Below are 27,095 nucleotides of genomic sequence, written 5' to 3'. Positions count from 1 at the left end.
AGCCATTAACAGAAGCCACAGAAACAAGTTTATATAAATGTAAACAAATGTAAAACACATAAAAGAAACAAGTCTAAATAAATGTAAAGAAATTTAAAACATACAAATTATGTACTCTGATTACAATGGAATTAAATTAGAAAGGTCTCTAAAAACAAATATAAATTAAATAACACATTTCCTTCCTTTTTGTTTTTTGAGACAGGGTTTCACTCCATCAACCAGGCTAGACTGCAATCTGTAGTGGCATGATCTTGGTTCACTGCAGCCTCAACATCCTGGGCTCAAGTGATCCTCTCACCTCAGCCACCTGAGGAGCTGGGACTACAGGTGCATGCCACCAAACCCAGCTAACTTTTGTACTTTTTTGTAGAGACTGGGTTTTGCCATGTTGCCCAGGCTAAATAACACATTTCAAAATAATCCATGGGTCAAAGAAGAAATTAAAGGGGGAATTCAAAATTTAAAATAGGAATTCAAAACTGTCTTGAATAACTGAATAAAAACGAAACATAATACAAATCTGTGGGATGCAGTTAAAACAACACAATGGGAAATGTATAGCATCAAATGCCTATAACAGAATAAGAAGAAAGATCTTAATGATGTCAGCTTCCTCATAAAAAAAAATTTTAAGTAAATTAAACACAAAGTAAGCAAAAGACAGAAATAATGAAGATAGCAGAAATCAGTTAACTATAAAGCAGAAAAATGAGAAAAATCAATGAAATTCAATAAAATTGGTAAACCTATAGCCATACCTATTAGGAAAAAAAAGAAGACACTAATTACCATTATCAGAAATGAACATAATTAATTGTACAGATACTCAAAGGCTGGAAATGTTATGAAAAACATTATACTGATAAATTTAACAACTTGAATGAAATGAGAAAAATACCTTGAAAAGCACGAACTACCAAAAACTCACTCAAAAAGATACACATAACCTAAGGAGACCTATACCTATTAAAAAATAAATTTATAATTAAAAATATTCCCACCATGAAAATTTCTGAATAGCTTCAATGGTGAACTGTACCAATATTTAAGAAAAACACAGAACTTCTACATGAAAACATAAGAGAAAATCTTCACTGACCTTAGGCAGGCATAGATTTCTTAAATACGAAACAAAACACAATTTTATTTTTAAAAAGAAGTAATGAACTAGACTTCATCAAAATTAACAACTTTTGCCCTTCAAAACACGTTTTAAGAAAAAAAAAAGGCAACCCACAGACTGGGAGAAAATATATCTACAAAATATATATCTGACAACTAGAATATTACAACACAATAACAAGTCAAACAACCCAATTTTGTAAGTGGGCAAAAAATTTAAACAGGGACTTCACCAAAGGATATATATGGATAGCAATAAGCACATGAAAAAAAATGTTCAATATCATGAATCATTAAGGAAATATAAATTAAAACCACAATCAGATACCACTATCCACCTATCAGAATGGCTAAAGTTAAAAACACTGACCATATCAGATCAAGCACTGACAACGATGTGGAGCGAATGGAACTCTTAGACACTGTTAGAGGAAAGGTAAAATGGTACAATCTCTTTAGAAAAATATTTTCCTGGTTTCGTAAAAAGTTTAATATATACCTATTAAAAACCCAGCCATTGCCAGGTATTTACCCAATGGAAATAAAAATATATGTCTTCACAAGACTACACAAAAATTTTCATAGCATCTTCATTATAATAACCCCAAACTGGAAATTGTATCCATCATCAGTTGAATGAACAAATTGTAGTAGATCCATATAACGAAATATTATTCTAACAATAAAAGTGAATGAATTATTTTACTTGCAATGACTGGGTGAACCTCCAAATAACTGTGTTGAGTAAAAGAAGCCATACAAACTGTATATACTATTGAATCCATTTATATATAAATACCAGAAAATGGACATATAGTGACAGCAATCAGATCAGCGGTTGTCTGGGTGCGGGGAGGAGGAGATGGAAGGAAGAACTACAAAGAGGCAATAGGGAACTTTTGCGGGTAATGAGTATGTCCTGTATTTTCACTGTCATATTAATTTCACTGGTACATACATATGTCAAAATTTACCCAATTCTATACTTTAAATATGTTCTGTTTATTATATGTCAATTTTACCTCCCTAAAGCTGAAAATTTGATATAGAAAACAAATAGGTAAATGGTTATGAAGTATAAAACTAAAAGCATATATCCCCAAAACATAAAAAGTGATTATTTCTCATTGGTGGGATGAGGGGCTACTTTCCCGCTTTGTGTGTGCGTGGTTTTGTTTTGTTTTGAGATAGGGTCTCCCTCTGTCATCTGCAACCTGTCTCCTGGGCTCAAGCAATCCTCCAACTCAGCCTCCTGAGCAGCTGGGACTACAGGGCGCATCACCATACTGGCTACATTTTTTGGTAGTTTTTGTAGAGACGGGGTTTTGCCATTTTGCCCAGGCTGGTCTTGAACGCCTCAGCTCAAGTGATCCACCTGCCTTGGCCTCCCAAAGTGCTAGTATTATAAGCATGAACCACTGCGTCTGGTCCTTTGTGCTTTCTAAACTGTTTTCTGAATACTTTCAGTGGACATGTATTACTTTTGTAGTTCTCATATGTCTATCTTTTCATACACGAGGCAGTCAATAGAAACTTCAACTAAATTGTTTTCATTAATAGATTAAAATATCACCAATCCTCAAAGGAGAAACACAAAAGTATAACTGATATTTTAGTATCTACCAACAATTATTACATAATTATCTGTGTCTATACTGCTGCCTTAATACACATTATTTTAGAGGTTCATGCATTGGGACTACCTTTTTGTTACGCATATTTGTTATATGGGCCTTACTTCCTTCATGAGTTGCAAAAAAAGCAGAATGCCTAACACAGTGTATTATTTATGATAAGTGTTCCAAAAATTTTCTGAATTCATCTATAATATCTTATTCACAAAGCTGTCTTAAAATATCAGTGCTTAGCACATAGCATGTTCTCAAAAATTTGTATCCAACTTAAAAAAACTTAAACCCTTTTGTTCAGTATCAGTTTAACTTAAATAAAATACTAAGGGCTAAACAAAATCAGAGATGTTGACAAAGCACTTGTGAAATTCAATCAGAATTTCTGGAAACTTGTGGTTAACAAGCTTCCAACATACACACACACACACACACACGAAATTACAAAATACTAGTACTCCAAGATGCATTTTACAAGGTCAATCAAAAAGCAAAAGAGCTTCTTGAAGAAATGGCTCATTCTAGGTCTACGGCAGGGTAATTACAAAGTTCTTGCACCAGAAATACTTAGAGATCAACGAGCATCTGTTAAAAGAGCATACAGTTGGCTTGATACGGCTTCCTCTGGCCAAATATTCAAAAAGAATAATGATGGCAATCGGTTTTAACATTGATTTTTAACACATTGATTTTTATAACACATTTTTTATAAACACATTTTTATAACATATTATAGCACACTGATTTTAATGTACTGATTTTTACAACTGATTTTTAAAAAAAATCCATGAATCTAACTCTTTTATATAAAAATCCCCGCAATTAATTACAAAGGTGAAAAGATACCTATACTGAGAAAACCAAGCATCACCAATAATGGGACAAACTAACATCGTGTGTCTTAATGTGATCCAATAGATACCATCTACACAGCATTCTCACAAACACAAAAAAAATTGCTTAACCTGAATTATGAATAACCAAACAAATACAGACAACTGGCTTCTACTTGTACTTTAAAAAAATGTCATGTTAGGATGGAACAACAGAAAGCACAGGGAAAATTTGTATTAGGTTAAAGGAGATTAAAGAGACATAACAACTAAATGCAATGCCTGACCCTTGATTGGATCCTGAAATTTAAACCAAATATCTCTCTAAAGAATATTATTGAGATAAGTTAAAAATTTTGAATTTGGACTATATAGTATATAATGTTATTTTATGTTAGATTTCTTGGTTGTAGTAAAAATATTATATTCAGGGAGGCGAATGTTCCCGTTCGAAGGGGAGTCATGTTAAAATATTTAGGGGCAACGTCTCCATGATGTCTGCAACTTACTGTCAAATGGTTCAGCCAACGAAAAATTACAAATAAAAACAGTGAGAGAAAGCAAATGTGGCAAAACAATTAACAATTAGTGAATATATGTAAAGGGTACTATTCTTTCACCTTTCTGGTAAGTTGAAATTTTTTCAAAATGAAAGGTTAGAAAAAATGAGACTTTCAATACAGGTATTTTAAAGTAATTCATAATATTGACATTTCTAATATTGTTGAAGCTGACTTGGAGCTTCCTTTTTTCTTGTAACGTAACAAAAATACCAGTTGAGATCTAGCCTTAAAGCCCTCTCTAGCCAGGAGCCATGGCTCATGCTTGTAATTCCAGTGCTTTGGGAGATCAAGGTGGGAGGGCTGCTTGAGGCCAGGAGTTCAAGACTGTCCTGGACAGCATAGCGAGATCCATCTCTACCAAAAAATTTTATTTTATTTATTTATTTATTTATGTGTTTTGAGACAGGGTCTCATCTGTCACTCAGGTGGGAGTGCAGGGCATAATATCAGATCACTGTTGCTTTGACCTCCTATCCTCAAGCGATCCTTCCACCTCAGCCTCCTGAGTAACTGGGACTACAGGCATGCACCAAAACGCCCAGCTAATTTTCTATTTTTAGTAGAGACAGGGTTTCACCATGAGGCCCAGGCTGGTTTCAAACTCTTGAGCTCAAATGACCTGTCCATTTCAGCCTCCCAAAGTGCGAGTGCTCCCAAAGCACCATGCCTAGTGGCTCACAGCTATAATTCAAAAATGTTTAAATTAGCCAGGCATGGTGGCCCATGCCTGCAGTTCTAGCTACTCAGGAGGCTGAAGTGGGAAGATCTCTTGAAGCCAGGAGTCCAAGGCTACAGTGAGCTGTGATTGCACCACTGTACTCCAGTCTGGGTAACAAAGCCAGACCCTATCTGCCCCTCTACCTCGAAAAATAGTCTCTTTATATTTGTACTTTTAGTACTTAGCACAATACCTGATAGATTGGTGCAAAATAATTGCAGTTTTTGACACTGAAAGTTTTGCACCAACCTAATACATAACAGGTGCTCTATGAAAGTTTGTTGTTTTTGCTGCTGTAACTGAAAAGCAGTTAGGTACCACAGAATGCATAATAAATTTAGAGCCAAGTTTCTACTAAACCATTAGTAGCTATCTTATATTAGGTCACTTTCCCTCTCAGTATCTCAAATACTTCATTTGTAAATTCTGTAAAATAATACCAACTTGTATATTAATCTATCTATCTATCTATATATATCCCAATGTACTACTAAAAAACTCAATGTGAGTAAAATCACTTTTAAAAATATTGTGCAGGCTGGGTGCGATGGTTGTTTGTAATCTCAGCACTTTGGGAGGCCAAGGCAGGTGGATCACCTTAGGTCAGGGGTTCAAGACCAGCCCAACCAACAAGGTGAAACCCCGTCTCTATTAAAAATACAAAAATTAGCTGGGCGTGGTGGTAGGCACCTGTAGTCCCAGCTACTTGGGAAGCTGAGACAGGAGAATTGCTTGAACCCAGGAGGCAGAGGTTGCAATGAGCCGAGATCGCGACACTGCACTCCAGCCTAGGTGACGGAGTGAGACCCCATCTCAAAAAAAAAAAAAAAAAAAAAACAGTAATAAAGCATATGTTATTATTATTTCTATTTCTAATTCTACTCAATGTTTCCTGTATTATTTTTAAAAATTACTTCCAAAATCTTACTTTCACTTAATGTAATTAGGAGAAAAAAATCCTAGGAAATTTATCTTACAATATAATCTTCTAAGAATATCTAAGTGACCAATAATCCTTTTTTTGACAAAAAAACTCATAAAAGTTGAATCCCAGAGCACATTTTTGTAAGAGTTTTGCAATAATTTGTAATAAATTTAGGTAGAGTAGAAGCTAAAAAGAGAAGGGTTCACTTTCTTGACACTGTCATTTACAAAAGCAATTGGACTTTAGACAGCTATATATGATATGTATATATGATACACATTATATTATGTATATAATATGTATTTCAAGAATCAAGTAATTACAGATTTTTAAATGCCATGAAACAAAGAGCTAAGCTAGAAACTTAGAGGAACACCTTCTTTAAGAAGAAGGAAAATTAATTTTTTGTTTGTAAATCACTCATTACCAATCACTAAGCTACAGGGCTAAGAGAAAGCGCTAGAAACCACTTTCAACTGAAAATGAATCAGAAATGAAAAGAGAACATCTCTGAAATTATAATATAGAACAATAGGAAAGTAGGACAATTTTCTCTTAATCATCTCTGCAACCTCAGTGCCTGGCATAGTTTCTCACAAATGGCAGACATCTAGTAAATACTGAACAAATAGAAGTGCTAAAAAGGCAACATTTCTAAAACACAGATGTTATTTAAAATTCAGTCATTCACATGTGTATACAATTTATACCTACATTTGACAAGGTACAGTAAGTTACTTTTTTTTTTTTTTTTTTTTTGAGACAGAGTCTCGCTCTGTAGCCCAGGCTGGAGTGCAGTGGCCGGATCTCAGCTCACTGCAAGCTCCGCCTCCCGGGTTCACGCCATTCTCCGGCCTCAGCCTCCCGAGTAGCTGGGACTACAGGCGCCCGCCACCTCGCCCGGCTAGTTTTTTGTATTTCTTAGTAGAGACGGGGTTTCACCGTGTTATCCAGGATGGTCTCGATCTCCTGACCTCGTGATCCACCCGTCTCGGCCTCCCAAAGTGCTGGGATTACAGGCTTGAGCCACCGCGCCCAGCCATAAGTTACATTTTTAAACACTAAACACAGAGATAAAAAATTTAGACATTAAAATTGACACATACAAAACTAAAAATTACTTCTTAATAATCAAAGACAATCAGGTACAACTGTATTTTATAATATGGTCTATTAAATATGTATCTGTCCATAGTGTGGGTACTGCTGTCATTTCTGACCACCTTTGAACACCACACAGTTTGATCTATGAAAGGAACATGCTAACTCATTATATGACAGCAAGCAAGTCATGATCTTTCTAACCTTGTTTATTCTTTGCATATGAGGATAGAGTAAAACCATGTCCAGGTCAAAAATTCTATGAATCCATGAAATGGTCAATGTAAACCTGTATTGTTTTCAGGTATACAAACACATACTTACGTAGGAAAAACTGCTCTCAAAGATTATCCTCTTTCCATAATTTGTCAGGTATTCCTTGCATAGTAAATGTGCAAGGTATTTGCATAGGTGACGAAAACAAATGAGCAGATCTTATTTAACAAGAAACTGCAGTCCATGCTTCCTAACTATATCCAAACCATATTGTATTAAAACATTTCCTTAATTTAAAATCATTTCAGTCCAATTACCCAAATAGAGAAACCTTGTCATCCATACTTAAAGTATTTCAAAATAGCTTTGTATTAATGTTACAATAATAGGAACAAATTTGATGACTCTGTAGGTCCTAACAAATTATCTTAAATTTCATATATCAATAATGATAAATAAGTGACTGAGTAGCCCTAAGGTATCCGGGAATGTACCTCCTAAACACAATTAAACACAACAAAATTTTGTGAGACCTATTTTGAAGTTTGGCTTCGGTCTCACATTCTTCATATACTGCACTAATCCACAAATTTCTCACCAACAGCTGGGTTTTCCACACTCCTGGAATTTACTTTCTGTTCACCTCTTACCCTTAAGTATGCATGCTAGAGGTCAATAGCCTTAAAGCCTATGTTAACAACTGGAATTTCTGTTACTCTGATTCCTGACAGGCAGTACAAAGCTTAACTCTTCTACAGTATACTACATAGTTTAATAACTAGGATGTATTTCAGAACTAGCTAATATTCTATAATTTCCCAGATAAAAGAGAACATTTTAATACAGAAGATCTGACAGAAATAAAAAAACCAAGAACTAGTCCATTTTAAGTGAAAAAATAACTGAAAGAAATTCCTAGACAGAATTTCTATTTTATGCTTTGGCTTAGTCAGACAATTAGGAATTTTGAAACTTTTATAAGTAATACTATGCCAAATGCATAAAGATTTAAACAAATTCTGAAAAATAGAGGGATGGTACCTTATAAAAGTTTTAGTTATTCAAGAAGACAATCTAAATATAAGTCATTTTTCTTCTTTTTGCTTAGGGTAAAAGTAGAGTGACAAGTTTTTAAATTGTGCATATAGCTGATGCTTTTTTGACTTAGGAAAAGGTACCATTTTTAAAAATAGCATGCTATAACTAAAGTACCTTAGGAAAAAAAAACAGCAAATAGCTTGGGTGTGAGCAAACTACACCAAATTCTTCGCTTTAGTTTTATATAGGTTTTCTTCTCTTTCATAACTAATATATATAAAATTAACTGTTTCTGCTTAAGATGATTTTCAAATATCTAATGTATTTCAATCGAGTCTTATTTAAGTTAGGGTAATTCTTGGAGGTATTAAGAATAACTGTCAAAAATGTAAACATATGAGGCCTCCCTTTAAAATTATCTTCATCGTGTTCTAACAGAGCATTCTACCACCACCAACATTACCTTCTCGGGGGGTGGGGGGCGGAATGAAAAGATCCATGTAATTAAAGTTTTTGAGTCTTGCTAAAATATATTCCAACTATCTGGAAAATTTATTCATCTATAACAAAGTTTCCTGACATAACTGGATAGTGGAGGTCTTGTCATGTGTGTTTACCTTTCTTCATCTTTTGTAATTGCCACTCAGGAGTTAAATAGGCAATATGAATGTTATGTCCTATAATGAAATCTAAAATTACCACCATAGAATCTTAAGAGCTGAAATAACCTTCCAATTTAGTCCATTTTTCACCTGCTACAGAAATTCTTTCTGTGACATATCTAAGCTATTCTATCTCCCTGCTTTCAGTGAAGAGCTTTATTTCAAACTTCTTCCTTAAATTAAATGACAATCTGCTTTTCTGAGACTTCCACTTACAAGGCCTAATAATGACCTCTAAAGTCCTTCAAAATATTTGAAGACAATTATTGGATTTACCTTTAGGGCATGTGTTGCTATCGTCTTACACATAATCTTATAAAAAATGTCAGAACATGGCTGGGAGTGGTGGCTCGTCCCTGTAATCCCAGTACTTTGGGAGGCCGAGGCGGGCAGATCACTTGAGGCCACAAGTTCGAGACCAACCTGGGCAACATGGCAAAACCCCATCTCTACTGAAAATACAAAAAAGTAGCCAGGTGTGGTGGGACATGACTGTAATCCCAGCTACCTGGGAGGCTGAGACACAAGAATCGCTTAAACCCGGGAGGTGGAGGTTGCAACGAGCTGAGATTGCGCCACTGCATTCCAGGCTGGGCGACGGAGCGAGACTCTGTCTCAAAACAAAACAAAACACCCCAAAAAATCCAAAAAACAAAGAACACTTTTTAGGTTTTGCTGTTGTTGTTGTTGTTGTTTGTTTTTTGAGACGGGGTCTTGCTCTATCACCCCGCCTGGAGTGCAGTGGCACAATCCTGGCTCACGGCAGCCTCAACCTCCTGGGCTCAAGTGATCCTCCTGCCTCAGCCTCCTGAGTAGCTAGGACTACAGGTACACACCATCACTCCCAGCTAATTAAAAAAATATATATTTGTACAGTCGGGATCTCACTATGGTTTCTCAGGCTGGTCTTGAATTCCTGACTTTAAGTGATCCTCTTGCCTCCATCTCTCAAAGTGCTGGGATTACAGGTGTGAGCCACCATGCCTAGCCTAGTTGAGTTTTTTTGTTTTCTTTTGGCATTGGCTTTTCCTCTGCTAATAAACTATTGTGAATATAGCCAGAAAACATGAGAGGCATGATCTTTGCCACTTAAAGATTCTAAAGCCAGTTTTTTCCTTAATAAATTAATTTTTCAATCGCAGAAGAGGGAAGAAATCAGGTAGTATATTATTGTTAAATATTACAATGTATTAATATGCTTTGAAGTAAAGTGAAAGTCGTTAAGACCAGAAATAATGGAGTCAAATTGGGTTTGAATCCAGTATGGCCATTTACTGGCTGTGTGACTTGGGGTTTATTACTCAATTTCTCTGTATCTCTGTTTCCAACCATGTAAATTGAAGGAAAAAAATCATACCCAAATAAAAGGATGGTTGTGATGGATCAATGTGACAACATATGTTAAGTATTCAGAACAGTGCTTGGCACAATGTAAATGCTCTATGTCTTACCTATTATAATTTTTTATTACTATGCTTCTACTTTAAATTCAATTATTACCGTAACATATACAATAACAATATGAAGATATTTTAATCACCTTGATTAAGATTTTTCCAGATCTCAGTAATAACCTTACTTTTATATGGAACTTTAGCAACATTACAATGATTGCTAAACCATTACAAATTATTCAGTCACTCAAAACCATTTTTAGAAAAATACTTAATGCCATGAAAAATGTATGCAACATATTAATTGGAAGGTTAAAAAGCAATTTGCCAGAAAGTGTGAACTATATGATCTCAATTTTGTTTCTTAAAAATTCAAAAATATCAGCTGGTGCGGTGGCTCACACCTGTAATCCCAGCACTTTGGGAGGCTGAGGCTGGTGGATCACCTGAGGTCGGTAGTTAGAGACCAGTCTGACCAACACAGAGAAACCTCGTCTCTACTAAAAATACAAAATTAGCTGGGCGTGGTGGCACATGCCTGTAATCCCAGCTATCTGGGAGGCTGAGGCAGGAGAACTGCTTGAAACTGGGAGGTGGAGGCCATTGCACTCTAGCCTGGGCAACAAAAGCAAAACACCGTCTCAACAAAAAATAAAAAATAAAAAATATGTATATGAGAAATGGGAAAAGGACAAACCAGAGATCTCACTGGAATCTTATATAACACAACAGCAACGGTGATTATCTTTTGGTAATAATATTACAAATGACTTATTCTTTACATTGTTTTTGATATGGACCAATTTTTTTTATGATACCCATTTATTAAATTTGTCAGGCACCTTGGTAGGCTGAGGTGGGAGGACTGCTGGAGACCAGAAGTTTGAGTCCAGCCTGGGCAACAAAGTGAGACCTTGCCTCCACAAAAAATAAAAAAATTTAGATAGGCTTGGTGGCTCACTACAGGGGAGGCTCAGGCAGGAGGACTGCTTGAGTCCAGGAGATAGAGGCTGCAATGAGCCATGATCACACCCTACTGCACTCCAGTCTGAGTGACAGAGACCCTGTCTCCCACCACAAAAAAAAAAAAAAAAAAAAAAAAAAAAAAAAGCCTTCTATGGGCTGCTCAAACCTAGCTTTCTTTTAACAGTTTTTTTTTTTAAGTTTATAAGTAATGTAAATTTCTCTACCTTCAGGAAAAGAAATAATAATTCAAGGTAATAAAAAAAGTACAAAATTTATCAAAATACAAAAGGCAACAAAACATTACGTATGAGTACATCTTAAAATTCTATTTCCTGTTTTGAATGCCAGTTCTGCCATCCCTCATAACATGTTTCACTTACATAGAACTTTTACACTAAACTTACAAACATTGAGAGATCACAGTGCTCCATGTTATTCCCACTTCACAAATAAGACAAAAACTAATGATTCTGTTATAAAGACAGCAGAAAATATTTGTCATGAGAGCAATAAAAAGTTCAGAGTATTAGTCTCTCAAAATTCCTTTGCTCCAAATATCAAGAGATGATAAATAAGCTAGTATTTTCCCTATGTTATGTCTTGTACATACTTATATTTGGAAACACTTGCTATGGCTTCTCACTTTTTTTCTTTTTTTCTTCCTCCTCCCGACAACCCCACTATTCTCTATCTCCCTCTGGCCTCTCCTCCCACTATGTCCTGGCTCTTCTCTCTTTTCTAAGCAGTAACATTCTAAAGTCCAATCAGCAATATTCACTGTTGTTAACAATTGCCATAGACTTTAGGGTACGCTGAGAAATTTGAAGTGATACCTACAATAGCCCTGCTACAGTTGGGAAATTTAAAAAAGCAAGGCTGGGTCAGGCACAGTGGCTCATAACTGTAACCCCAGCATTTAGGGAGGCTGAGGTGGATCACCTGAGCTCAGGAGTTTCAGACCAGCCTGGCCAACATGGCAAAACCCCATGTTTACAAAAACATACAGACATTAGTGGGGCATGGTGGTGTGTGCCTGTGGTGCCAGCTGCTTGGGAAGCTGAGGTGGGAGGATTGCTTAAGCCCAGGAGGCAGAGGTTGCAGTAAGCTGAGATCTACCAATGTACTCCAACCAGGGTGACAGAGTGAGACCATCTCAAAAAAAAAAAAAAAAAGAAAAAAAAGAAAAAAGCAAGGCTTAAAAATATTCTTTAAATATTCAACATTCTCACTAAAGCTTTCTAGAATTCTAAATAGAGTGTCATCCATGGTTTTTTAAACAGTAGATTAAAGAATGTCTTGTTTTGGCTCTAACAAAATGTACCTCAAAATTATTTTTCATAAACTAAAAAATTATGCCACTTCATTATGTTTAAATCTGTTAACTTCTATACACATGTAGTGATGTTAATTTAGTCTAAAATGAAATTACTACAATTAAGAAAGTTAAAGAAGCCCAATAAAGAATCCAGAAAAAAACTTATTTCCATAGAACCTGTGGAGGCATCATAATAACATAAGAACTCCTTATTAATCATAACTATACAGAACATGCCAAAAATTATATAGGCAAAAAAGTCTATGCTCTGTCAAAATCTGTCATAAATTCCACATATTAATTAATTTGCATTACACATATTTAGGATGTGTGATCTATAATTCAGTACATATAAAACTGATACGCAACATATAATAATAATCATAAGAATCCTCTCTACCAATCCATCTCTCTTTTTCACTCTTACAATCAACAAATACCAAATATCACTGTTTAAGAAGTAATAGGAAACTTGAAAACAGAGTCTTTTTTTTTCCTTTTTTTTTTTGAGACAGCGTCTCACTATTACCCAGGCTGGTGAGTGGAGCAACACAATCACAGCTCACTGCAACCTCAAACTCCTGGGCTTAAGTCATCCTCCTGTCTCACCCACCCAAAGTGTTGGAATTCCAGGCGTAAACCATGCCACCTGGTTGAGAGAGACTTTCTTTTCTTTTTTTGTTTTGAGATGGAGTCTCGCTCTGTTGCCCAGGCTGGAATGCAATGGCGCGATCTCGGCTCATCACAACCTCAGACTCCCGGGTTCAAGCGATTCTCCTCCCTCAGCATCCCAAGTAGCTGGAATTATAGGCATGCGCCACCACGCCCAGCTAATTTTGTATTTTTAGTAGAGATGGGGTTTCGCCATGTTGGCCAGGCTGGTCTCGAACTCCTGACCTCAGGTGATCTGCCCACTTTGGCCTCCCAAAGTTCTGGGATTACAGGCATGAGCCACTGTGTCCGGCCGAGAATAGACTTTCAATAAATGAAAAAAGTATTCCAAACAAACTGCCCTTTATCAGTTTTTGGACATGTGAAAAAAAGAACAAGTTAACAAAACAAAACAAAAAAACTGAAACAAAAACTGAGTGACTTAAAACCGTATTATCAGTGTAGAATAAGATGATTTATGAAAGGTTGGTTAAGGTAGGTCTGAAAATAACTTCTCTCAGATGGAGTGCTCTCTGTCTACATGCTAGCATTAGAGACTGCTTTAGTTATTTATAATTACCCTCCATTCACTCCAAATTTATTAAAAGGAGTCCTTACTACTTTTTAAAGCCTGGGAAACATGTTTAGAAATGCATTAATTAAAAAACAAAACAAAAACAACAAAATCTGAATCAAAATGATAACATGTCTTAGAAGAATAAAATGTTTAAAAATAAATCAATAAGCTCTCATAATTTCAAGTATACACTGGACAAAAATGATTGGTCAAACTAGTCAGAAACCTACATACAAAGTAGATAGATGCACCTAAGTTCAACCAGTGGAGAGTTTTCCCAGGGTCCTTCTGAGATGCTTGATCTTCTTCCAGTAGAGGGAGCAAAATCACAATACTCAACTCATGTCACAAAAAGAGGGGGAGATGGAGGGTTTATAAATGTCTTTTAAATATTTCTACATCTTCCTAGACATTTCAAAAAATGTGCTGAAATATCGTTCTGAAATAGAACTAAAGTGGCCGGGCGCAGTGGCTCACACCTGTAATGCCAGTACTTTGGGAGGTCGAGGCGAGTGGATCACCTGAGGTCAGGAGTTCAAGACTAGAGATCAGCCTGGCCAACATGCTGAAACCCCATCTCTACTAAAAATACAAAAATTAGCTGGGCGGAGAGGCACACGCCTGTAATCAATCACAGCTACTCAGGAGGCTGAGGGAGGAGAATCACTTGAACCTGGGAGGCAGACGTTGCAGTGAGAGGAAATTGTGTCAGTACACTCTAGCCTGGGAAACAGAGTGAGACTCCTTCTCAAGAAAGGAAAAAAGAAATAGAACTAAAGTCAACCCAATGGGAAAGACATAGATTTTATCTTTTTCAAATACTTCAAGGCTTTAAAATGAAAAATGGATCCCTAAATATTTAATTTCAAGAACTTTGGTACATTTCATTGTCCACTGAGTATCACAGGTAACCAAGGTATTGAAGCATTTTACGAATCCTTAATTTAACAAGAGAATTTTTAAAAACATAAAATATTACATTAATTTTTTTATTATAAAAGTAATATATTCACGATAAAATTGTAGAAAGGGAAAGAAAGGTGTAATTGCACTAACTAAACCTATTTTCTTCTGGTATTTTTTCACATGCAAATTTTTTTTCTCAGAGACAGGGTCTGATTCTAATGCCTAGACTGGCAGTGGTGTGATCATGGCTTACCTCGGCCTGGAACTCCTGGGTTTGAGCTATCTATCTGCTCACCTCAGCCTCTTGAGTAGCTGGGACTACAGGAGTGCACCATCATACCTGGCTAATTTTTTTAAAATATATTTATTGTAGAGATAGAGTATCGTTACATTGCCCAGGCTGGTCTGGAATTCCTGGCCTCAAGCAATCCTGTCACCTCAGTCTCCCAAAGTGCTGGGATTACAGGCATAAGCTAACATACCTGGCCCATATACATATTTTCATACTACTATGAAAAAAGTATAATTAATAAAAACACTTAAGACTGGGCAGAGTGTCTCACGCCTATAATCCCAGCACTTTGGGAGGCCGAGGAGAGTGGATTGGTTGAGCACAGGAGCTCAAGATTAGCCTGGGCAACATGGCAAGATCACAACTTTACAAAACAATACAAAAAAATAGCCAGGCATGGTGGCACGTGCCTACAGTCCCAGCTACCCAGGAGGCTGAGGCCGGAGGATCACCTGAGCCCAGGGAGGTTGAGGCTGCAGTAAGCCCTGATAGTGCCACTGCACTTCAATCTGAGTGATAGAATGAGACCCTGTCTCAAAAGAAACCCCCTCCCCCAAAATTTATTTCTTACTATATGCTAGGCATAGTCTAAGCATGTGTACATGTTATAAATCTATTAATCCTTTCCAAAGCCCTATTAGCTGGATCCTATTATTATTTCACACTTTAAAGATGAGGAAAAAGAGACACACAGAAATTATCTAAGTCAGAGTCACTCAACTAGTAAGTAATGGGACCCATGATTCTAAACCAGGTAGTCTGGTACCAGAGGCCACACTCTTAACCTTGCTTTACTGTGATCTTAATTTTGAATTATGCTCTTTTCTCCATCATTAACATACTCTCAATGTTAGTGTTCAAAATCTTTTTAGTGCCTATGGTCTATCATGATTACAACAATGAGTTATTGCTTTTTTCAGCTGTCCCTTGTAAGTATATTAAGATAAATATCTTTGGGTATATACTTCTGCTATGTTTGGGTTATTAAAATGGAGAATTTTTATACTCTTTAATCTAGTACCAAATTGCTTTTCAAAATATTTGCATCAGTTAACAAAGCCATGTAGGTACTAATTTCACCATAAATTTGCCAGCATTAAGCATTAATATTTAAAATATTTTTCTAATAGGTAAAAATAAAACCATTCTAAATTGAATTATTATTAAAGCTGCATATTATTCGGGTTTTGTTTATAATTTAATTTCCTTTTTGTGAATTTCAGCTTATATGCTTTATCTAGTTATCAACTGAGACGTTAAAAGTTTGCTAATCAATTTATAAAGCTTTTTATAGGAATATTAACTCAATGTTGATTGTATTTGCAATAAAATTTTCCCAGTCTGGTTTTTCCCTTTTAATTATGATTATTAAGTTGTTTTTGATAAAATAACTTTCTCTCAAAGGTATTCATAAACATCACAAAAGAAGTCTTAACACCTTACAATTTTCTAAATATAGAAGTTAATCTATTGCTTTGAGCATATCAGTGAATCACTTTCAATATAAGACTTGTAAAACAATATAAACCTATATCAAAATATGTATGTTCACTTAATGGAATTACTAAGTTTGAGAAATCCTGACTGTGTCTCATATAAAATTAACCCAATGACTAACAGTCCACCCTACCCCCAAATCTCCAAAATAAAAGCAAAGAGCTACATACCTGTCGCTGTAAACATAGGTGATTTCTGTCATGTAAATGCTGATGATTAGAAAATGATGAATGCCAACTCCGAGCCTGACTTTGCAACTGAGTCTGAGCCATATCAGAAGGCCGTGTTACAAGATGCGAAGTAAACTGCCGATCAAGGTCATGATCTAAAATGTGACTTGAATTATCTTGCCCGAATGTTGACTCATCAAAGTGAGGAAGAAGTCCCTCCTGAAGGAGGTCCTCGGGGTCAAGTCCTGTGAATGGCTCAGTTTGAGATTCCACTTGATGAAGTAAATTCTCTTCTAAAGATGAAAAGCCATTAGTCTCTACATGATCATTGAAATGGCCCATTTGAGTTCCTGAGTCAACAGGATCTGGGAAGTTCATGTGCACAGGAGATAATTTTGAATTGCTATAATTACCCTGAGGATGTGACGAATGCAATATTTGGAAATTATTTGAATTCAATGATGTATTGGGGTTTAGGATATGCTGAGTAGATTCTTGCTTGATTCCTCTATGAGGTGAAAAGGAATTACTTCCAGTAAAATCAGATAAAGTCTGATTTGCATGATTAGGTGCAAGAACTGCAGAGGACTGAAGTAGACTGTTTGGTGATATATGATTACTGGAAAAGGAATAATGTGAAGAAAATTGCTGTGAATTGCTGACAGAACAAGAAGTCATATTTGGGGAAGGTCCATTAAAATTTCCTTCTTGATGATTGCTACACTTGTGGAAGTGTGCTGAAGGATTCGACGTTTGAGAAAATTGCTGCATTGAAATAGACTGTTGTGAATTAGATGCATTAGTCATTTGTGGTGGGTGGTTAACGTTGACTCTATGTGGACCAGAAACATTCATAAAATTTTTAGACTGGCTAAGAGAATTCTGCCCTGGGTTGAGATTATTTCTGTTTTGTTGTGAGCGTAGTGAAGTGCACTGTGTTTGTTGTTCATTGGCCTGAAATAAGGCAAAGTCATGGTGCGCCACAAAGCTTTTATTTTGATGCATAGAGTGTGAATGTCCTTGTTGATGAAAAGGAGATCCATTTTGATTTGAAATGTTAGTAGATGTCTGATGGCCCCACATTGGACTGCCATCTGATACATCTGGAAACAAACCATTGGGTTGGTTTTGGGGGTGGATTGGAGAACAATTAAACTGAGAGTGTGGAGATAATACATGTTCAGCTGGGCTACCAAAAGATTGATTAACGTGGTGAAATTTTATTGAATCAAATTGATTTAACTGTTCAAAATCAGTCATCTTCTGATGTGCTGGAGTACTTTGAACATGGTTCAGTGAATCTATGTGCAACGGTTCAAATTCTGCACCCAAATTCAATTCATCAACTAGTGAAACAGGTCCTGGTTGTACAAATGCATCATCCGACAAGCCTTCTAAGGTCTCACCGAAAAGATTGGCATCATCAAAAAAGTCCATCATTGGATCTGTCATCTTGAAAATTCTGTAACAATCCAGTTGTTCACTCCAAATGGAGTATATTCAGCTTCTCTATAGTATATATTATTGCATCATTTCTGAAGGTCATCAACTAATCCAAAACAGATCAATATTCATTATTGCTCTAAATAATGACATGTCATGAAGTGTCAAAATCCTAGGAAAAAAGGAACAAAAACAATAATTAAGTACTGATACATGCTACAACATAGATGAACTCTGAAAACATTATGCTAAGTGAAAGAGGTCAGTGACAAAAAACCACATATTATATGATTCGATTTATATAAAACGTCAAAAGTATATATATAGAGAAAATAGATTAGTGGTCACCTAGAGCTGGTGGCATGGTGGGTAGATAGAAGGACTGGTGATTGGTGAGTGTTAGCTACAGGTTATGGGATTTCTTTTGCGGGTAATGAAAATGCTCTAAAATTGGTTCCATGGTAATGGATAAACAACTCTTGAGTATGCCAAAAGCCACTAAATATACATTTTAGATGAATGAATTGTATGGTATCTGAATTATATCTCAGTAAAGCTACTTTAAGAATAAAAATTATATAAGTAAAATTATTTTGAAACTTCTAATTTTCTGTTATATCTTTTAGATAAGGAGGATCACTTGAGCCCAGGAGTTTGAGACCAGCCTGGGCAACAAGTGTGACACCCATTTCAAAAAAAATTTTTTAAACTACTCGGCCATGGTGGTGTGTACCTGTATTCTCAGCTACCTGGGAGGCTGAGGTGGGAGGACTGCTTGCACCTGAGAGGCTGAGGCTTCAGTGAGCCATAATTGTGCCACTGCACTCCAGCTTAGGCAACAGAGTGAGACACTGTCTCAAACAAAACAAAACAAAACAAAAAAAACAACTGATTTTATTCAACCTAATTACCAACTAATTTTACTTGGCAAGTATTTGCAAGGTAGATCTTTCTGAGAAAAAATTAAGTAGGTGAAGTTACTTTGGATGATTTAAGTTACAGTGGAAGTCTGTGTCTTCTCAAAGAAAATATTTTATCTATCCAATACAACTTTGAAACTTATGACAATGTTAAAATAAGCTAGTAATGTAAAAAGTATGCTCTGGAAAAATTTTAAAATAAATAAGAACTCTAGAGTAGACATATTTTTAAATGACTCAAGAAAAAAATCTTTTTTTTTTTGAGAAGGGGTAAGCTATAGCAATCATTTTAATCAATCAAAATTTAAAACTTCAGAATTTAACTGAAATGATGTTTACTGACTCTGTCACAAATGATAACTCTAGAACACGGGTCCCGAAACCCCCGGCTGCAGATGGAATGGGTGCGCGGCCTGTTAGAAACCAGGCTGCACAGCATGAGGTGAGCAGCAGGTTGGCTAGAATTACTGCCCGAGCTCCGCCTCCTGTCACGGCAGCATTAGATTCTCATAGCAGCGTGAACCCTATCGTGAATTGCACACGTAAGCGATCTAGGTTGTGCTCCCTTATGAGAATCTAATTAATGCCTGAGGTGGAACAGTCTCATCCTGAAATCATCTCCCTCCATCCACCCCGCCACTTCCCCACCCCCATCCACGAAACCGGTCCCTGGTGCCAAAAAGGTTGAGGACCGCTTCTCTAGAAGATGCATAGTATCATCCACAAAGCTCCTTATTATTAGGGACCTGAAGAATATAAAAACTAAAGAATCAACAAAAAACCCTCTGACTATCCTACATACTTGATACAATGACTAAGTGATACAATGCATATTAAAATGTTTTCCATACAAAAGCAAGATGTTTTTATAATCAGTAATAACAGTAAGTGATGTTTGGTTTGAGGAAGAGTCAGATTTAGAAAGTCACAGCTCAGGAAACATTAGTAAAACATTAGTGAAATTTGAAAATTTAAATTTAGGATATCTAGAATTCTTACTTTTTATCAAAAAATTAGGAAGCCCAGATACTTTTGAGTAATAAATATCAATTGAAAGGGTATTAACATTAAATTAATATGAATTCAATATTGCCCCTTAATTATTTAGGGCTAGCCCTTTAAAAGGTAACAAGAACTGATTAACTCTATATCCAGTAAGGATTAAAGCAGGTAAGGACGTGCACTCTTTCTCTTCAGCTGTATATTCATTATTTGATCTGATCTCTCTTTTCCTGGGCACCTTACCAGCTAGCATACAGATACTCACATGCCAGAATAACTGTGTCTCCTACCTACAAGCTGAAGTATTTCTGATCAGCTTTCCTGAATCATATCACAAATAAATCTGAAAACTGGCAAGGTGCAGTAGCTCACACCTGTAATCCCAGCACTTTGGAAGGCCGAAGTGGGAGGAATGCTTAAGCCCAGGAGTTCGAGACCAGCGTAGGTAACAAAATGAGACCCTTGTCCCTACCAAAAAAAAAAAAAAAAAATTAGCCGGGCATGATGCATTCCTGTAGTCCCAGCTATTTGGGAGGCTGAGGTGGGAGGATCACTTGAGCCTGAGAGATTGAGGCTGCAGTGAGCCATGACTGAGCCACTACACTCTAGCCTGAAGGCCCTGTCTCCAAAAACAAAAACAAAAAACAAGGATATTACTTTTAAAAAGTTTCCTCCACTGTTTTAGATTTAAGTTGGAAAATGTTTGATTCTTGTAATGAGCAATAAAAAATTAAAACTCTCCTCCTTCTGCCTTTCTTCCCCACCTACTCGTCTACTCAAAGGCTTTACCCCAGTAATTCTTTCTTCTCTCTCCTGAGTCATCAATTTGTCCCATTCTCATCTGTATACAAACAAGCTGTTATTTCTCTCATCTTCAAATATCCCCTCTCTTGATCCCATTTATTATCCTTTCAATTTTCTCCCCCTTCTTTCTTCCTCTTTACAATAAACTTGAGAAATCTGTTAGGTTTACTGTCTTCAATTTATTTATTGCCATTCTCTCTTGAAATTCAGTTTTATTCCCATCATCTCACCAAACTGACCTGAGAGCATACGGACCTTCACATAAGTAAATATGAGGGTCATTTTTCACTTCTCATCTAACATTACCTATCAGCAGCATTTGATATAGTTATCATGGAGTCCTCCTTAAAACACTTAACTTCATTTAATTGTTATATATGATATTCACTTGGTTTCTCTCCTACTTTTCTGAGTGTTTATTCTCATTCTCTTTTTACAGATTTCAATCTACAAACGTTGGAGGACCCCAACCTCTTCTCTTTTCTATCTATACTCACCTCCAAGGTGATTTCATCCAATCTCAAGGTTTTAAATAAAATCTCTATATTGGCAATTCCCAAACTTACATCTATTAATTATGTATCTCTACCTTAAATTTAGACCCATTTACCTAACAAACCACTTGACTTCTCATCTTGGACACTTGATTGGCAACTAACAGCCTGCTATTTACCTTGCCCTCTTTCAAAACAGCGATCTCATTAAAATGCAAGTTAATTCAGGACACTCCTCAGCTCACAACCCTCCAATGACTCTTTATGTCACTCACATGAAAAACTGAAATCCTTACTATGACTTGTAAGCACGGCCCTGCACCACCACCAGAACAGCTCTCTGCCCTCATCTCTGGTTGCACTTCTCTCTTGCTCACCCCCTTGCTTCAGCCACAATGGCCTCCTCAGGTCACTAAAAAGCCAAGCATGAGAGAGTGAAGTCAGCAAAATGACAGAGTAGACAGCTCCAAACACCTGTCTCTTCACAAACACCCAAAACAAGCAGGAAGTATCAGAACCAACTTTATCACAACTCTGGAAAACAGTCAAATATTTACAACAACCAAGAGAATGCTGAAAAGAAAATACACCTAGCATTCAAGGAAATCTGTATTAAAACACTAGCTAAACACAAACCTAAGTAATAGAGGCTTCAGTGACCTCAGACAACAACCAATATAGTCAATACAGAAAATAGTTTTAAAAAAATGTCTAAACGAATGACTCCAGCCTTCAACAATGAAGAACAGCAAATGCTAAGGGAGGGGGTAAACCTTATTTCTGAAGTTAGCACATCACAGTATTAAATGGTCTGGTTTTCTCACACACATACGCACACACACACGCGTGTGTGTGTGCACTGCTGCCCCCAAACACACACACACACACACACACACACACACACACACACCCTCAAAGCATACAAAGAATAAGAAAGCCCATCCAAAGGAAGAAAAAAGTTGACAGAAACTGTCCCCAAGAAAGTCCATTAGATTTGATGGTCAAAAACTTGAAATCAAGTGTCTTAGATATGATCAAAAAGCTAAAGGAAACCATGGCCCAAGAATGAAAGCAAACCAGGAAAATGGCATATGAACAAAATAAGAATATCAATACAGAAACAGAACATCTTAAAAGTAACAAAATAGAAATTATGGAGCTGAAAAGTACAATACCTGAAATAAAAAATGCATTATCGTGGTTCAACAGGAGATTTGAGCAAACCGAAGAAATAATCAGCAAACTTGAAGACTTGAAGATAGAAGGATTAAAATTACCAGATTCTCCAACAAGAGGATCACAAAGAAAAAATAATGAAGAGGCTGGACGTGGTGGCTCATGCCTGTAATCCCAGAACTCTAGGAGTCCAAGGCGGGCGGATCACCTGAGGTCAGGAATTCGAGATCAACCTGGCCAACATGGTGAAACTCCGTCTCTACTAAAAAAAAAAAATACAAAACCTAGCTGGGCATGATGGCAGGCGCCTGTAATCCCAGCTACTTGGGAGAGGCTGAGGCAGGAGAATCGCTTGAACCCGAGAGGCGGAGTTTGCAGTGAGCTGAGATTGTGCCACTGCACTCCAGCCTGCGTGACAGAGCGAGACTCTGTCAGAAAAGGACAGGACAAGGGAAGGGGAGGGGACCCTTGTCTCTACAAAAAAAAAAAAAAAAAAAAATTAGCCAGGCATGGTGCATTCCTGTAGTCCCAGCTACAGGAATGCATCTCTCTACTCAGGAGAGAGAAGAAATAATCACTGGGGCAATGCCTTTGAGTAGACGCATAGGTGGGGAAGGAAGGCAGAAGAAGGAGAGTTTTAATTTTTTATCGCTTATTACAAGAATCAAACATTTTCCAACTTAAATCTAAAACAGTGGAGGAGGGAAGGGGAAGGGAAGGAAGGGAAAATGAAGAAGAAAAGTGAACAGAGTCCAAAAAACCTATGAGACAACATCAAGAGAATAAAATATACATTGTGGGCATCCCAGAAGGAGGAGAGAGAGAAAAGGGCAGAAAGACTATTTGAGGAAATAATGGCCCCAAACTCCCCAAATTTGATGAAAGACATTAATCTACACATCCAAGAAGCTCAACAAACTCCATGGAGGATAAATTCTAAGAGATCACATCATAACACATTACAGTCAATTGGTCAAAAGACAAAGAGAATCTTGAAAGCGGCAAGAGAAAAAAGACTCATCAAGTAAAAGAGGGCTTCAACAAGATAAAAGTGGATTTCTCATCAGAAACCATGAAGGCCAGAGGCACTGACATGAAATATTTGAAGTGCTGAAAGAAAAAAACTGTTGACTAAGAATTCTATGCAAAAAACTATTTTTTTAAGAATGAAGAGAAATTAAGATCCATTTAGATAAATAAAAGCTAAAGGAGTTTGTTATTAGTAGAGCTGCTCTAAAAGACATGATTAAGGGAATCCATTAGGATAAAATGAAAAGACACTAGAGAATATCTTGAAGCCATATGAAGAAACAAAGAATCCTGCTAAAGGTAATTATATAGGTAAATATAAAAGCCAGCATAATTGTACCTTTGGTATGTAATGCCTTTTTAAAAAATATGATCCTAAAGGCAAAGAAATAACCCATTTTAAATTTCTGTTAATGAGCACTCAATGTAGACAGATGTAATCTTTGACAATAACAACATAAAGGTGAAGAGACAGATGTTTAGGAGCTGAGCATGTGTATACCACTGAAACTAACTTGGCATTTAAAATACATTGTTATAACTTTTGTTAAAATTATAATCCCCAACATAACCATTAAGGAAATAACTAAAAAATATACAGAAAAGGAAAGAAGGAAATCAAAATGGCATGCTACAAAAAAAAAAAAAAATCTAAATATAAGAAATTGGCAGTAATGGATGAATTAAGGAACAAAGAGCATATAAGACATTAAAAAGCAAAATAACAGAAGTAGGTTTTCCTTATCAATAATTACTTTAAATGTAAATGAATGAAATTTTCTACTTAAAAGGAAGAGATTAGCAGAATGGATAAAAATGAAAACAAAAACATAATCCATCTTATATACTGTTCACAAGAGGCTCACTGTAAATACAAAGTCACAGGAGAATAAAAAACAAGAAATGAAAAAATATATTTCATAAAAATAGTAACCAAAAGAGAGATGGGATATTAGTATCAAACAAAATACTGTAAGTCAAAAAAGGTTACAAGAGGGCCTTGCACAGTGACTCATACCTGCCGCAATCCCAGCACTTTGGGAGGCTGAGGTAACAGTATTGCTTGAGGCCAGGAGTTCAAGACCTGCCTGGGAAATACAGCAAGACCCCATTTCTACAAAAAAATGTATATATATTTTTAATTAGCCAGTATGATAGTACACACCTGTAGTCCTAGCTAACTGGGAGGCTGAGGCTGGAGGATCTCCTGAGCCCAGGAGTTGGAGGTTACAGTGAACTATGATTGTGCCACTGCACTTCAGCCTGAAATAAAAAAATGGCTGGGTACGAGAGAGAGAGAGAGAGAAAGGTTACAAGAGACAAAGAAGGACATTACGCACTGATGAAAGTGACTCAACCTACCAATATGATATAACAATTATAAATATGTATGCACCAATAACAGACCCACAAAATTTATGAAGTAAAAATACTCAGAATTGAAGGGAAAAACAAACAATTCTACAATATAATTGTAGAAAGTTATACAATAGTCGGAGACTTAAATATCTCATTTTCAATAATGAATAGACCAACCAGACAGAAAATCAGTAACAAAAGAGGACTTGAACAACACTACAAACCAGTTAGATCTAACAGACATATACAGACACTCTACCCAACAATAGCAAAATATACATTCTTCCAGAGTACAGATGAAACACTCTCCAGGACTGGCCATATGGTAGGCCACAGAACAATTCTTCAAACATTTTAAAATATTACAAGTATACAAAGTGTCCTCTCTGACTCCAATGGAATAAACCTAAATATCAATAGCAGAAGCCAAATTAGAAAAATCACAAAATGTAAAAATTAAACAGCACACCACAATCAATGGGTCTAAGAAGAAATAATGAGGAAAATTAGAAAATACTTTTAGGCAAGTGAAAATTGAAATGCAATACAGGAAAACTTATCAGATCCAGTGAAAGGAGTGCTCTGAGGGAAAGTTATACCTGTGAACAACTACATTTTTAAAAGACATATCTTAAATTAATAACCTAATTGTACCCCTAAGGAAATAGAAAAGCAAACTAAACCCAAAGGTAGCAGAAGATAATAAGGCAACCCACGGAATGCAAGAAAGTATTTGTAAATCATATATCTGATAAGAGTTTAATATCCAGAATTTTTAAAGAACTCCTACAACTCAATAGCAGAAAGACAAACAACCCAATTTAAAAATGGACAAAGAACTTCATTAGATATTTCACCAAAAAAGATACAGGAATGTCCAAGGAGGACATGAAGACACTCAACATCAGTCATTAGGGAAACACAAATAGAAATCACAATGAGATTATCACTTCACACCTACTAGGAATGGTATAAAAAATAAACAAGCGTTGGAGAAGATGTGAAGAAACTGAAACCCTCATACATTTCTGGTAGGAATGTAAAATGGTATAGCTACTGTGGAAAATAGTGTGGTGGTCCCTCAAAAAGTTAAACAAGCCAGACAGGTACATGAATGCCTGTAGTCCCAGCTACTCAGGAGGCTGAGGCGGGAGGACTGCTTGAGACCAGGAGGCCAAGGCTGCAGTGAGCTATGACTGCACCACTGCACTTCTGCCTAGGTGACAAGGTGAGACTTTGTCTCTAAAAACCAAAAACAAACAAATAACAAAGGAAAATTTTATATATATATATATTTTTTGGAGGCGGAGTCTCACTGACACCAAGGCTGGAGTGCAATGGTGCAATCTCGGCTTATTGCAACCTCTGCCTCCAGGATTCAAACGATTCTCCTGCCTCAGTCTCCCAAGTAGCTGGGATTACAGGCGCCCACCACCATGCCCAAGTAATTTTTTTGTATTTTTAGTAGACACAGGGTTTCACCGTGTTGGCCAGGCTGATCTCGAACTCCTGACCTCAGGTGAGCCACCCGCCTCAGCCTCCTAAAGTGCTGGGATTACAGGTATGAACCACCATGCCTGGCCTAAATAACAAAACATTTAAAAAAGTTAAACAGAGAATTACCTTATAACCCAGCAAATTCACTCCTAGGTATATACTATTCACCAAAAGCAACTGAAAATAGGGACTCAAATAGAGAACTTGTACACAAACACTCATAGCAGCATTATTCACAATAGACAAAAGCTGAAAATAATCAGTGTCCATCAAAAGATATTTATAATAGAATCTTACTCAGCCATAAAAAGTAATAAAGTTTTGATACATGCTACAACATGGATGAACCCTGAGGACACTATGTTCAGAGATATTAGCAGGCAGACACAAAGCAAATATTCCACTTATATGAAGTATCTAGAATAGGAAAATTCAGAGACAGAAGGTACATAAAACTAGATTAGAGGTTAATGGGGCTAGAGGAAGGGGAGAGTAGAAGTTATTTGGTAATGGGTACAGTGCTTTGAGGTGGTAAAAAAAAAATGGAAACAGGTAGTGGTGATGGTTGTACAACATTGCGAACGAAGTTGATGCCACTGCACTGTACACTTGACAGTTAAAGTAGCACATTTTGTCATATGGATCCTACAATTAAAAACAATCTTGAAAGCCAGGAATGTACGATATTCCAGGACTTTGTGTTTACTGTTCCCTCTGCTCAATGTACCGTTCTTCATTACAGCAAGTTCTTTTCTCAAAAGTGACTTTCCTAGTGAGGCCTTTCCTGATTGCCC

The 27,095-nt window shown here is 36.5% G+C and overlaps 1 protein-coding gene across 25 annotated transcripts in view; it reads right to left on the bottom strand.

The window, feature by feature from the left end:
• CHD9 (chromodomain helicase DNA binding protein 9) overlaps positions 1 to 27,095 on the bottom strand; it is a 273,480-nt gene that overhangs the window by 155,310 nt on the left and 91,075 nt on the right. For 17 of the 25 annotated variants that reach the window (XR_012428685.1, XR_012428683.1, XR_012428687.1 and 14 more), the window contains exon 2: positions 16,578 to 18,192. Coding sequence is in view for 19 of the 25 variants with exons in the window: in XM_005591912.5 (XP_005591969.1) it covers positions 16,578 to 18,029 (1,452 nt within the window). In the remaining 6 variants the exon portion in view is untranslated. Of the gene's footprint in view, positions 1 to 16,577; positions 18,193 to 21,515; positions 21,653 to 27,095 lie in introns of all 25 variants that reach the window. The other 8 variants (XM_074026669.1, XM_045381801.3, XM_074026668.1 and 5 more) reach the window with 2 other exon arrangements.

The sequence above is a fragment of the Macaca fascicularis genome, chromosome 20 (genome assembly GCF_037993035.2).
Source record: "Macaca fascicularis isolate 582-1 chromosome 20, T2T-MFA8v1.1".
Taxonomy (NCBI): Eukaryota; Metazoa; Chordata; class Mammalia; order Primates; family Cercopithecidae; genus Macaca; species Macaca fascicularis.
This window is presented reverse-complemented; position numbering and strand designations above follow the sequence as displayed.